General features: G+C 37.8%; 1 protein-coding gene across 5 annotated transcripts in view; it reads left to right on the top strand.

Moving 5' to 3' along the window:
• Positions 1 to 14508, top strand: part of RAI14 (retinoic acid induced 14) — a 149987-nt gene that overhangs the window by 128488 nt on the left and 6991 nt on the right. For 3 of the 5 annotated variants that reach the window (XM_082382221.1, XM_082382222.1, XM_082382220.1), the window contains 10 exons: positions 678 to 735; positions 1462 to 1532; positions 3089 to 3195; positions 3832 to 4010; positions 4262 to 4290; positions 5516 to 5602; positions 6967 to 7053; positions 9450 to 9507; positions 12169 to 12287; positions 12945 to 14480. In XM_082382221.1, the coding sequence (XP_082238347.1) occupies positions 678 to 735; positions 1462 to 1532; positions 3089 to 3195; positions 3832 to 4010; positions 4262 to 4290; positions 5516 to 5602; positions 6967 to 7053; positions 9450 to 9507; positions 12169 to 12287; positions 12945 to 14480 (2331 nt within the window). The remainder of the gene's footprint in view (positions 1 to 677; positions 736 to 1461; positions 1533 to 3088; positions 3196 to 3831; positions 4011 to 4261; positions 4291 to 5515; positions 5603 to 6966; positions 7054 to 9449; positions 9508 to 12168; positions 12288 to 12944; positions 14481 to 14508) is intronic. The other 2 variants (XM_082382223.1, XM_082382224.1) reach the window with 2 other exon arrangements.

Below are 14508 nucleotides of genomic sequence, written 5' to 3' on the forward strand. Positions count from 1 at the left end.
CCCACAGTTTTATGTTTGGCTAAAGGGGCAGGCGTGGCCAGAGCAGCGGGGGGGGGGGGAAAAGCAAGATCGGATGGGCCAGGCAGGGCTCTAGGGGCTGAGAGGAGAGAGTGTTTGGAGAAGAGGGAGGGGATTGCCGGGGAGAGGTGGGTAAGAGGAGGGCAAGCATGTTTGCCGTCGTTGGAAACACGAAGGTGGCTGGCCACTTGGATCAGGGCCATCCCTGTGGAGTCTTGAGGGCAGACGCCCAACTGCAGTGCGTCCAGGAATAAATGGGAGACGAGGAAACATGGCTTGTGTGGGACAGTTCTTAACAGGAAGTTGGTTTTGTGATGGGGGATAGAGAATTAGGGCAGGAAATGGGGGGAAAGGTGGGATCAAGATGAGAAATCCTAGAGCATGTTTGTTAGCTGGTGGGGATGATCTGTTGGTGACAGAGTTGATGGAAGAGAGAGGGGACGGTCAAAGCAGCCAAGAGGTGACGGTTCACCTGTGTCATGATTACTTGGAGATGGGTCTCCCTCCCCATGAGACCCTGGGCCCCTGGAGCACAGCAGTTGGGACTTATTCATGTTTATTATACTTTTCTTAGGAAGTTGCATCATAGCTTGCAGGAAAAGGATGAACTGAATAGAACTGAATTCTATTATACGCATTTATTGATTTTTGTCTTACAGTCTAAATGCCCAGCCGAAAGTATCGACAGCTCTGGGAAAACAGCTTTACATTATGCAGGTAATTTTCATTCTCTTATTTGTCTTCTTCTGCCATGAGAAACAGTAAGTGTTCGTTTTCCTTATTTAAGCCATTAACCTTACCATTGTTATTCCTGATGCCATTTTCTGTCATCCTTCCTAGACATCATTCCCATTTTCCTCAGTTTGCAAATTGTGTAGGGTTTTACAGAGGAATACAGCTAGAATTTGTCAATCGCCTGCCAAACAACTAGTAAAAATTGTCCTGGTTATTATATTTTAATTAACGTGAGGTTCTTGTTTAAGAGATATTCATGAGCATTTGTAGATTTCAGGTAATGTGTGATACAGATTTTTTTTACTTGGGAATCAAAAGGAACATCATTCAGTTTTATTTATCAACATTTGGTTTTACTATCTGTCACACAGTTTCAAGTGACAAAGACATTGGTACTGAAGTCCAGGATGATGAGATTTGCAAATTTCTTTTAGTGCTAGTTGTGGAAAAGCTAAGTCCCACGAGAAGCTAAACCAAAGGTTTGCCTAAAGGCAACAACTGGCAAGCACTGCCTTTAGGTCTGGTTGACACTGAAATTAAACAGTAATTTAAAACACCACTTACTTAACCATTCTGACATCATTTCTCTTCAATGCAACGTGTGCAAACTGGGTGGAAGGTGAACTTTTCCATCATAGAAGTGTTTGATGCCCCTGGCTGTGAGAGTAGCTTTGTGATTGGCTGTGGTTTCTGTCTTCCTTCTCTCAGCTGCACAGGGCTGCCTTCAAGCTGTGCAGGTTCTTTGCGAGCACAAAAGCCCCATAAACCTCAAGGATTTGGTAAGTACCAGGTGACCACTAGAGGTGCAGATGGACACTGGTTTCTAGAGCACCATGGGCTACTTCTGGGAGTCACGAAGACCTTAGAGACCCAAGCATTTGGTAAAAGTCTGTTGCTTTCCGACCTAGATCCTCTTGTGCAAAACAGATTTAAGTATTATCCCCGTGGGGTCCTTAAACCGTTAATAAGACGTTTTGCAGCATGCACTTCCTGTGTTTGTTTCTAAGGATAGACACGTGGCTTACCATCAACCTAAATACTAATAAGGCTTAATTTCTTGATTTTTATAAATAAAAAATAAGTCTAAATAGAAGTTCTATTTCTTTTTGCACCCCATATATTACCTTTGGTACTAGGGTTTTCCAATTTTAAAGACCACTTGTAGCCTATTTTGACCTTGCTGGGCTATTTTGAGAATAAACTGACATGCCTATTGCTCCTGATTATAGGGTTAAATTTCCTGCTGTAGCATGGGACTTGGCATGTGTAAGTTATACCTGATGGGGACATTGCGAAGTGAGCATTTAGAATCTGTAAATCACGCTCCCTGAATCTCGGTACTTTATAACCAGAAAGTATTATAACTTCACAGAGATGATTTTCTGGAAATTCTGAAGTTCGACTTTGAGTGGATACTTAATCTTTAAGCAGCAATTGTATTTTTAAATATCCCCATGTTAAAATAATTGGATATATGGTAACTTTTCTTTTCCTTTGCCTATTTGAATACGTCCACCTTAAAATTACTGTCGACCCCATTTGTGGGGTATGTTCAAGGCAAGAGCAGAATAAAAGCCTCTCTTTATGGTTTACATAATTTGAGTCAGACCCCACTTCAAACTAAGATTCTGGAAATTGTCACCTATAAATTCTTCTAGTGTTTTCTTTTTCATTCGGTTCATACTGTAGTGTTGAGGTTCTTAATCCATTTTACACAGTTTGTATGAGTTGGGATCTAATTCTTTTTTCTAAAGGAATTGCCAATTGTTATAACATATTAAACAAATCATTCTTTCCATCAGTCCCTTTATCTAGTCATGTGTCGGTAATGAACAAATAAACTCTTAACATATGTTTCGATACCTAGTAAGATTATGAAAGGGTATGCTTTCTGAGAAGACAGTGGTGGCATGGCAGGGTACTAGCATATGTGTAGCTCACTCAGAAGAAACTGCTTAGAGAGCGGTGGGACCTACTAATGCCATATGGAAACAACCCCTCATTTCTCCAGAACCATGGAGAACCATTTCTCAGTAAACATGGTATCCTTGCCTCGAGTCTTTACATACTTTGCGTTCCACCCTCTCTCACATCATAGTCGAGACAACAAGCAGCCCGAGAGACTGACTCCTGAGGAAAAGCCCACAGTCAGTGGGATTCCATAACAAGGGTAGTGTTAGGGTGCGACGTTGGCCTATTAGGGGGCAGACTACTTTGGTGGGTCAAATGTAAGACCAGCAGGGCAAGTCAGGAATAAATGTAGAAGGAATAAGGACCTTTGCAGTTCCGGCATTTGGCATCTAAGTTAAGATCTTAATCTGAATTTGTCTCCTAGGATGGGAATATACCACTGCTTCTTGCAGTACAAAATGGCCACAGTGAGGTCTGTCGCTTTCTCCTGGATCATGGAGCAGATGTCAATTCCAGAGACAAAAATGGAAGGTACCGCAGAATTAGAAAGCATGTTATTTCAGTGATATCCACATTCTGAGAAGCTTTCAAAAATATCACAGCTGTATTTTGGATCATTTGTTTTAAAGCAGTTTTAATTTCTTTCTTTTACTGATTTCTGCTTTTTTGGATAATTAAGAATCTGTTTTGACTTAAAAAATATTTTCCCCAGACCTCTGGGAGCATCATTGCTGACTGTGTCTGTGATGAGATTATTAAATGCTAAAATGAATAGGCCGTTTCCTTTGCCTTTTCATGCAAAATAAAAGTAAACATATTGGTTGTTTTTTAAAAACAGTCTTAATAATGTTATGGGTTCTTTAAAAAACTTGATTTGAAAAAAAGGCAAGATTTGTGCCAATCGTATTAAATTCCATCATATTTAGAAGATTATGTCTATGTTATTTGACCTAATATTTAATGTTCTGATTTAATCTGAAGTTTTATAAAACAGCAACCCAATTTTATTTTGATAGCATTCCATTTTGAATTTCCTAGAAAATTAAGTGTAGTACAGGTTTAACTGCACTTAGTCTTCTTTCCTCTGTTTTTAAGACACATGAAATGATTTCCTAGCAAAAAGTTTTCACATTTTGTGTACTAATTTTTTGTCTCCTCATTCCTTAGAACTGCTCTCATGCTGGCTTGTGAGATTGGCAGCTCTAACACTGTGGAAGCCTTAACTAAAAAGGGTGCAGACCTAAACCTTGTAGATTCTCTTGGACACAATGCCTTACATTATTCCAAACTCTCAGAAAATGCAGGAATTCAAAGCCTTCTATTATCAAAAATCTCTCAGGATGCTGGTATGTGAAAGAAAATAGCCAGTGTTGTTTTAAATTTATCCACTCCATTTTCCCCAAAGGTTAAAGGAATTTGTGCAATATATTTTATTATTCTTTTAAATATATTTCTGGAGAAAAATAGTGTTGAATATTGTGTATGTGGGTATGGGTGTGTGTGTGTGTGTGTGTGTTTATATACCCCGCCACCCAAAGTGGATATGAGTCATTATGGTTCTTATAGTTTTTTTTTTTTCCTCACTTTTCTTCTATAGATTCAAAGACACCAACAAAACCAAAGCAGGTATTTATCTTTGGGGATGGAGATTCTTTTTCATCATTGCCTGTGCGAGTTTGAACATGTTCTAATTAAACCACTCTGTGGTCCATTAGGAAAGTGATAAAGACTATGCTGAAACTACTTAAGGAGTAAAATATCTTTGGATTAAATGATTCATTGTAAGGTGGTAAATATTTTCTTAATGATTTACCCTATTTCCAAAGCATGTAACTTTAAACTTGCTACTTATATATTCATCTTTTTCTGAAATATACTAATATTTCCTACTGGTGTGAAAAGGTTTGATGTGATTTTAACTCTGAGAACAACAGTATTTTAACTACTTGTAATATCACAGGAATTATAGAACTCTGTCCATAGCCATGTTAGATAGTTAATGAAAGTAAGAGATTTAGCATTTTCTTTCATTTTAATTAGAGCTTTTCTAAACTGTCATTCATTTTACACAGATAGAGATTGAGAAGTTTACCCTGTTACTTTGGAGTTTTTCCTAAAAACATAGTCACTACTGTTTATTAATGAGATATATATTTGGCTGTTTTATTTATTTATACATCAAGGTTCTTGAAAAAATTATCATAATCGGCAAATACTTGATAACTGAATTTATTTTGTACCAATTGTGTTATATTTATCCATAACCTTCAGAGATGAGGTTTCCCCCTTTTTTCCCATATTTATGGTCATTCCTTGGTATCTGCAGGGAATAACAAAATCTGCAGAAGCTCAAGTCCCTTATATAAAATAGTGTGGTACAGTTGGCTCTCTGTATCTGCAATTCTGGGATATGCAGATGGTTGAATCTGGATGTGAAACCTGTGGATATGGAGGGTAACTGTATATTCTTTAAGAAAAGGACTGGAAGTAATGAAAAGGTCGGGGAAATACCACTGATTTGCATTAAGATGGAAGCTAGACTATGAATGTATTCTGGGTTCTAAGTTGTGGTAAACACCCCCTTATTTTCTACTTTCCCAGTTCTCCATACCACCTTAATCTGGTTTTGTCTTGTGTTTTTTATTTTCTTGCTTTAAAGCATGGGCTGCTAGAAGAAAACTTGGAGCATGCATATAACTTATTTTTATGTTGGTAGCAGATTTCAGATCTTGATAAAGTAAGAAATGCATGAACTGTTGAGGTTTTTCTCATTTGTTTGATGAAGCTATTTACTCAGACTTTACTAACCTAACTAACCCACCTCCATTCTTTGGACTGTGATAACTTTCAGCATGATCAAGTCTCTAAAATAAGCTCAGAGAGAAGTGGAACTCCAAAAAAACGCAAAGCTCCACCACCTCCTATCAGTCCTACCCAGGTAAAAATAAAAGAAAACCAACAATGAACAAACATATAACAACAAAGCCATAATTTTGTCATTTTGTGTTTAGGCCAAAAAGAACTGTTTTAAAATTGACCCTTAAGTGCACATTTGAAATTTTCTGTAGTGGTTTTAAATTACAAATAGTGGTATGAAGAATTTTGATTATTAGTATGGAAATAATGTAAATAATGTTGATTCTTATTTCAAAACTGAAGAATTGAACAGTATCTTTTTTTTTTTTTTTTTTTAAACATTTATTATTTCTCATGATTCTATGTGTCAGCTGGGTGGTTCTTCTGTTCTGGGCCAGCTCAGTTGGATTAAATGGTCTAGGATGGCCTTTTTTTTTTTTTAAAGAAATTCACGTTCTTGTATTTATTTATTTATTTTTTTATGACTGTGTTGAGTCTTCGTTTCTGTGCGAGGGCTTTCTCTAGTTGCGGCAAGTGGGACCACTCTTCATCGCGGTGCGCGGGCCTCTCACCATCACGGCCTCTTTTGTTGCGGAGCACAGGCTCCAGACGCGCAGGCTCAGTAATTGTGGCTCACGGGCCCAGTTGCTCCGTGGCATGTGGGATCTTCCCAGACCAGGGCTCGAACCCCTGTCCCCTGCATTGGCAGGCAGATTCTCAACCACTGCGCCACCAGGGAAGCCCCAGTATCTTTTTAAAAAACCTCAAAATTCTTAAAATCTATGACAGGAACTTTTTCCTCAAGATAATGAGCTCAGTCTATTTTCAGAGCTCATATTAACAGCTCTAGTAAAGTGGGGGAGAATGTGTAGCTGGTGAGGCGTTAGTTGAAAATGAATTTTAGTTGGTTTATTAAACGTTGTTAAAATACATTTGCCTTTCCTATTACACTTAAGGTTGACTAGTATTAAAAAACAGCTTTCATTTCTGAGCTTATAGTGATTACTGAATAGAGGAGGAAGCTTGAATATCTATGAAATGGTAAATAAAAACAGGCCAGGGTTTGTTATTAAAAGAATCATAGGCCATAAAAAGAATAATCCATATCAAATATTTGAGCAGAATATCTCATCCAATAAGTAATATTAAATACGTTAGCATATTCATTAATAATATTCTCAATCTGCAATAGAAGTTTTATAAATTTTTAACGTTAATTCTAGTGAATAAAGGAGTGAAGTTCCGTAGTTAATTCTACTGGGCAAACTTTAAAAAAGTATTTGAGGTAGCTGAATTACACTGAAAATATGTTACCCTTGAATTAATTGAAACTAAGGATAATTATTGTTAGATTTATTTGCATTGGTTAAATAGGCTAATTCTTTGGCACTGTAGAAGACTTTGAAAAAGGACTCTTTATTGATGGCTTTCATTTTGTTTTTTTAGTTGAGTGATGTGTCTTCCCCAAGATCAATAACTTCAACACCACTTTCAGGAAAGGAATCAGTATTTTTTGCTGAACCACCCTTCAAGGTATTTCCTTTCTGTGTCCAACTTATTATTGAATTTTAAGATACATAATAGATTTGATTTAATCTATCAAAAATGTATCATTGGGCAAAACAGAATATATTTCTCAGTCATTGGTTCAAACCTTTTCATCATAAAGCACCCTTTGATTATTTTCCCTAGCATGGGCTCCATACAAAAAGAGTAGCATGAATCAATTATATTTGTTAGCTAATATTTAATTTTCTTCATTAAAAAAGGACAAAGATAAGACTTTAAGATCACCAGTCATCTTACCAAATTGAGTTGCTATAATACTAATCAAAAAGAAAGAAATGGTTATTCTCTGATGTCTTACTAAGAAGTAATTGTATATTTTTAATTAAACTTTTTACTGACTATAAAAGTAATATGTATTTATTTCAGAATTTTAGAAAATCCATTAGGTCTTATTCCACCTGATTCTCTAGACTTGTGGTTGGAAAGTATTTTAAGGAATGGGAGGGTATTTCAATTTAATATCTGTTTACCTAATGATCACTAGGAAATTGTACTTGGAAAGAAAGTAAAATTTATAATTGTTAAAATGAAATTTCAATGGCATAATTGTTTATTCTTTTCTCCCTTCTAAGAATTACTAAAAATGAATTTTCTTTTAACTTGGATGCATATTGATGTGGAAAAGATTCTATCAACCTATCATTTCCCTTGCTTTAACTAGATTTTATTAAAATACAAGGCAAGGAAAGGAAGTTATGCTCTTATAATTACTACCCTAGTATCTTCTAATATGCTTATGGCTCAAAGGAGGCAATGCGTTCCAAAGAATAATATCACAAATTATGTTTTTCAGAAATAGAGTGTAAAAAGACTTTTATTTCTTTAAAAAAAATCACAAAAAGATAAAAAGGACACAATTTAGAATAGCTAAAGTTTAAAAAGATTAAAAATACAAATTGTTGGTGATGATGTGGAAGAGTTAGAACTTTCATACTCTGTTGGTAGGATGTAAAATGGTACAACTACTTCGGAAAACCATTGGACAGTTTCTTGAAAAGTTCAACATTCCTAACATATGATCTAGCCATTCACTCATAGACGTTAACCCAAGAGAAATTAAAATATCAAAAAATCATATACACAAATGTTTATAGCATCTTTATTCAAATATCCCCAAACTAGAAACGATCCAAATGTCCTCCAACAAATGAATGGATAAAGATAATGAGATACATGCATATAATTAAATATTACTCAGCCATAAAAGAGAATGAAGTGCTGGCCAAGCAGCATGATGGATGCATCTGAAAACCATCACGCTGAATGAAAGAAGCCAGGCTCAAAGAAATTCATCCCCTATGACATTCCATTTACAGGAATTCTAGAAAATGCAAAAAGGAGAGTAGTGGTTGCCTGGGAATGGCAGGGATTGGCTGTGATGAGGCATGAGGAAACTTTTAGAGGTGATGGGAATATTCTGAATCTTGATTATAGTGGTGGTTCCTTGAGTGTGTATCTGCCAAAACTCCTCAGATTGTAAGCTTCCGATGGATGTAGTTTATTGTACCTTAATAGAGTTGCAAAATAAAAATAAGCATTTAGTTTTTTAAGTGAAAATACAGCTTTTTTATGATAAGCACTTGCCAAAAATGAGCCACTTCATTTTTAGCATTTGAGCCTTTACAAAAGTTCCTTTGCTGAACAATTTTCTCTCTTATCATGGTCTGCGGCTCATCTAGATAAAACATGGCAATTTCTGGCAAGTGACTGTATTTCGTTTTGGAACGAGAATCTGGCTTTGAAGGTAAAGAATTTTTCCGGTATATTAATGGACAGAGATATTCAGGGATACAGGTTTAGAGGAAATCTTTAGGGGATTGTCAGTCCACAGCCATAAGAATTTTTATTCCCTTATAAAATTACCTTTATTTTCTGTGACAGGTCTCATTTACTACTATTTCCCTTAAAAATAATTAATAATAATATATTAATAGTTAATTTATGAAATGATAAAGCTGAAAAGTGCTTCTAATGTATTTTAATGTATTACCCAGATAAGTAAAACTTCTATTTGACTCTGTTATGAAAGTAGTATTCACCATCTCAAGCTTTAGCACATAGCCCACTAAATTAGCTATTATGTAATTTTATTATACTCTTCAAAGATATTTGTAATATACTTACTGAAATTTCTAAAAAATATTTTGAGAATATACCCTCTGGAACCTCTAGGTAAAAACTGTACCTCAGGAGATAACTGTCACTTTTATTGTATTTTAAAATATCTTCTTTCCTGGAGATTATCTGTTTTTCTAGTAGGATAGCACCAACTTGTATAAACTCAAGGAGGAAAATTTGCTTGATTCTTTTGTAGAGTGTTCCATTCAGGAATATTCTTTTAAGTCATTTTTGTGTTCCAGCAGGCTGAGATCAGTTCTATACGGGAAAACAAAGACAGACTAAGTGACAGTACTACGGGTAAGATGAAGGGGCATTTTTGTTCCCTTGACCGATCTCTATTTCATGTTCCTCTAAGAGAGCAAAGGCCAGCCAAGCAGGGGTACCCTGTCTGGGGAAGTCGGAGAACCCAGGTGCCACCCTAAGGCTGCCAACACTGCACAGCCTGGTACTCGCTACTTCAGGGGGCTTTCACCTAGATTAAGGAGTCCCTGAGCTTGGGTGTGCAATATATCTCTGTTTTCATCTGTTCCTAATTTAGCATTAGCACTTCCTTCAATTATGAATATAGGCAATAAGCCCCAGTGGTATTAGCAGATCAGTGATTCTGACACCAAGAAAATTCACAGATACTATCATATCCCCTCACTGTTATTACAGATACCTTGAAAGATCATTTACAGTATCTGCTAGAAACTATGGCAGTTATTAGACCTGCTTCCAGATCTTGTTATTTGGTGTGTTACAAAGAAGGTCGCCAATTACTGTAACCTGTACATTCTATTTTTTTTTTTAACATCTTTATTGGAGTATAATTGCTTTACAATGTTGTGTTAGTTTCTGCTGTATATCAAAGTGAATCAGCTATACATATACATATATCCCCATATCCCCTCCCTCTTGCGTCTCCCTCCCTCCCACCCTCCCTATCCCACCCCTCTAGGTGGTCACAAAGCACCGAACTGACCTCCCTGTGCTATGCGGCTGCTTCCCACCAGCTAGCTATTTTACATTTGGTAGTATATATATGTCAGTGCCACTCTCTCTCTTCGTCCCAGCTTATTTGATGCATTTTAAAACATCGTTTTGGGATGAGGTCCATAGGCTGTAAGCTGCCAGCTAGCGGCCCTCCTTACAACTGAGCGGCAGGTTATTTCTTGAAGGGAGAGCCAACTGAGCACCTCCACGGCTGCCACAATCTAACTTTTCTACTTTTGATTTTTAAAAGACACATACAAAGAGTGTTAATGAAATCACACACTATCATATTGTCCTTCACCAAGACAGGGTTTAATTCATTGTATCGAGTCCATCCTGTTGCTTTATCTTCTAAGAATGTAGGACGGTGTATGCAGAATCAATTTGAAATGTAGAGTAGATTACTTCAAAGGCCCCTTTTTGCTCCAGCATTCAGTTTCTTATTCTGTTATGTATTTCATATGTGTTTGGAGCCCTTAATTTACAGGATTTAGAAATATTAAGAAATATTCCTGGCAGAGAACAATGTTAATATAACTGAACAGTTGTTACATTGTATACTTTAAAAGCCATCCATCGTGGCTTAGAAGTAATTTTTGTTGCTTAGAATTACCCTCATGCTCCCAATCCCCTGGTTCATTCCAAGCTGACCAGACTCTTTGTCAAGAACACTCATAAAGCTGTGGTTTAGGCACCAGACATGATTAGTAAGCATTTCTATGAAGAAATGTCATTTTGTATCCTTCCAAATTAAGATTAAAGTTTTCATCCTTGCATTAAATGGCTTGAGAAAATTTTTAAATAATAGTAGAAATTTGGATCAGTGCTATTCAGAGTGTGGTCTCTAAACTGTTGCCAGTCTAAAATAACTAAGGAGTTTAGAGCAGAAGGTCATCCAGCCAAGCACACTGTTTCGTCCACCTGACAATTTTTTTTCCATAGGAAGACTTTCTGGATGAAGGAAGCAGTACATTGAGTGACATTCTGGAGGACGTTTCTTGTCTTGTCTCAATGAGAATTTTGAGTAGCATAGCTTTAAATGTTATTTCAGCATGATAATCAGTAGAATCTCAAATAGTTCTGGTTTACCAACAGTGTATACTTTGGGATTCAGAGAAGGCTGTTTCATGCTGGGCTTGTCAGAGAATGCTTTAAGGAAGAGGCAGAGTTTGCCGTGAGTCTTGAAGGATGCCTAAGAGTTATCTAGCCAAAGACATGCTACAAGGGCAGTCGTATGGATGAAGAATTAAAGAAGCGGCCTTGTGTTGAGAATATAGAGGGTGTGATAGAAGCCTTGAATCTGACGAAAATGGGATACTAGAGAAAAACATCAGGAGTTATAAACCTGAAAAAAAGTAGATTGGAGCCAGATCCTAGAGGCCTTAATCCAGATAAAGGAATTTGGAGGTTATTTTTAGAGGGAGCACAATTAAAGCACTTGAACCAAAGGAATGACCCTGTCAAAGTATGTTTTAGGAAGATTAGTCTGACAGTGTTGTTGGTACAGGCTGCATTTTCACTAGAGGAGAGAGAGAGAGATTTGTTAGGAAGCCATTTGTAGAGTTACCAAGTATGGTGATGAAGTTTGAACTAGAGTGATGGATGTGGGAATAAGAAGTGAACCAGATTCCAGAGATCTTTCTAAAAGGATTCACAGAATGGGATGTATTAGGCACGGGAGGAACAAAAAACAACCAAGGTGTGGCACTTGATTAAGTGAACGGAAAATGTGTGACCAAATCCATCAGTTTTCAGATGTGCTTATTTGTATCCAGGCACCTAGTATTGTGCTAGGGAAACGCCAGTAAGGAAACCCCAGTACCTGAGAATTGCTATTCATCTATCCAGTTGGAGCGGGCTTTCATTCATAGTCTGGACTAGGAAGAAGAACTGGATTGGGTAGAAAGTGAGTTTGTTAGAGGTCAGAGAAATAACATTTTAATTTTTTAAATATTATTTTAAATTACCTGTCTCTTTTCCAAGGTGCTGATAGCTTATTGGATATAAGTTCTGAAGCTGACCAACAAGATCTTCTTGTCCTACTGCAAGCAAAAGTTGCTTCTCTTACCTTACACAATAAGGAATTACAAGATAAATTACAGGTAGGTAAATAGATTGCTAACACAGTCTATTCTGTAGGGTCAAGCTATTGGGTTTTTCAGGGTTAGTCAGGTGATATTTTGTTTTAGACATCGACATTAGTTTCTTTTTAAAATATAATTAGCCTTAAGCATTTTATAGTTTCAAATTATTTGTTTCTTGAGAGTTTATTCATTAACTATTTTTGTAAATTGGTAAATTATATATGATTATATACATAGTATGATATATATGACAATATATATACATATATGTACATACATATATATGATTAGTCAGTTATTTACTTAGTAAAGTTGATCATTTAGCAGATTTAAGAACTTGATAAGAAGTAGCTGTACTAAGCCTATTGTCCCTCTTGGCAACTACAATAATATGAGAAACAAAGGAAAAATTTGAGTCAGAGGCTCTTCAGCCAAAACAAATCTCACATTTTTAAAGTGGCACACATAATCTGTCCTAAGAGAGCACAGAATAAGCTTAGAGTCATTAGTCCGACTCTCGTGTCCCAGACCATATTTTTTCATGGGGCAAGAGGACGCATGCAGAACGATCCTGTAGCTCCCCCAAATGTAAGGTTTGGAATCGCTCTCTCATTGCAGTTGCTTGCTCATCTAACCACAACTTTGGTGCCATTTCATTCTTGCCTTTTTTTCCAGGCCAAAACACCCAGGGAGGCGGAAGCAGACCTGAGCTTTGACTTTTGCCATTCTGCTGAAACTGACTTGGCCCCATCCCTGGGCAAACCTAGTGAAACCCCTCCCCCAGACTCCAAACCATCTCCATCTGTCTTAACACATTCCTTGAGTAAATCCACTATCGACAGCGATGTCAGAATCCAGCAACTACAGGAAATTTTACACGACTTGCAGAAGAAATTGGAGAGCTCTGAAGCAGAGAGGAAACAGCTGCAGGCCGAGCTCCAGGCCAGAAGGACAGAGTCGGTGTGCTTAAACAACTCGGAGATTTCAGAGAACGGCTCCGACCTCAGCCAGAAACTTAAGGAAACTCAGAGCAAGTACGAGGAAGCTATGAAAGAAGTCCTGAGTGTGCAGAAGCAGATGAAACTGGGCCTGGTCTCACCGGAAGGCATGGATACTGACTCGGGCCTCCGCGAGCTGAGGATCACCGAGGAGGAAATAGACGTGCTAAAGCGGGATCTCCAGAACGCACTGGAAGAAAGTGAACGAAATAAAGAGAAAGTGAGAGAGTTGGAGGAAAAGCTTGTAGAGAGGGAGAGAGGGGTGGTTATTAAGCCACCTGGGGAAGAGTACGAGGAAATGAAAAGCTCATATTGCTCGGTGATTGAGAATATGAATAAGGAGAAGGCATTTTTGTTTGAGAAATACCAAGAGGCCCAAGAAGAAATCATGAAATTAAAAGATACACTGAAAAATCAGATGACCCAGGAGGCGGGTGATGGAGCTGGGGACATGAAAGAGGCCATGAACAGGATGATAGATGAACTCAACAAGCAGGTGAGTGAGCTGTCCCAGCTATACAAAGAGGCCCAGGCCGAGCTGGAGGATTACAGGAAGAGGAAATCTCTAGAAGATGTCACAGCTGAATATATCCATAAAGCAGAGCACGAGAAGCTGATGCAAGTGACCAACATATCCAGAGCGAAGGCTGAAGAGGCACTGTCTGAAATGAAGTCACAGTATTCCAAAGTGCTGAATGAGCTGACCCAGCTCAAGCAGTTGGTAGATGCACAGAAAGAGAACTCTGTCTCCATGACGGAGCATCTGCAAGTGATGACCACGCTGCGGACCGCTGCCAAAGAGATGGAGGAAAAACTAGGCAGTCTTAAAGAGCACCTTGCGAGCAAGGAAGGAGAGGTGGCAAAGCTGGAGAAGCAACTCCTAGAGGAGAAGGCGGCCGTGACCGACGCGATGGTGCCCAGGTCCGCCTATGAGAAGCTCCAGTCGTCTTTGGAAAGCGAAGTGAGTGTGTTGGCCTCAAAATTAAAGGATTCCGTGAAAGAGAAAGAGAAGGCCCATTCAGAGGTTGCCCAGATTAGAAGTGAGGTCTCACAAATGAAAAGGGAAAGGGAAAACATTCAGACTCTCTTGAAATCCAAAGAGCAGGAAGTAAATGAACTTCTGCAAAAATGCCAGCACGCTCAGGAAGAGCTTGCAGAAATGAAGAGAGATTCTGAAAGCTCTTCAAAACTGGAAGAGGATAAAGACAAGAAGGTTGGTGAGACCGTATTGCTGTTGAATT

The sequence above is a fragment of the Balaenoptera borealis genome (assembly GCF_965194805.1).
Source record: "Balaenoptera borealis genome assembly, chromosome: 2".
NCBI classification, from domain to species: Eukaryota; Metazoa; Chordata; class Mammalia; order Artiodactyla; family Balaenopteridae; genus Balaenoptera; species Balaenoptera borealis.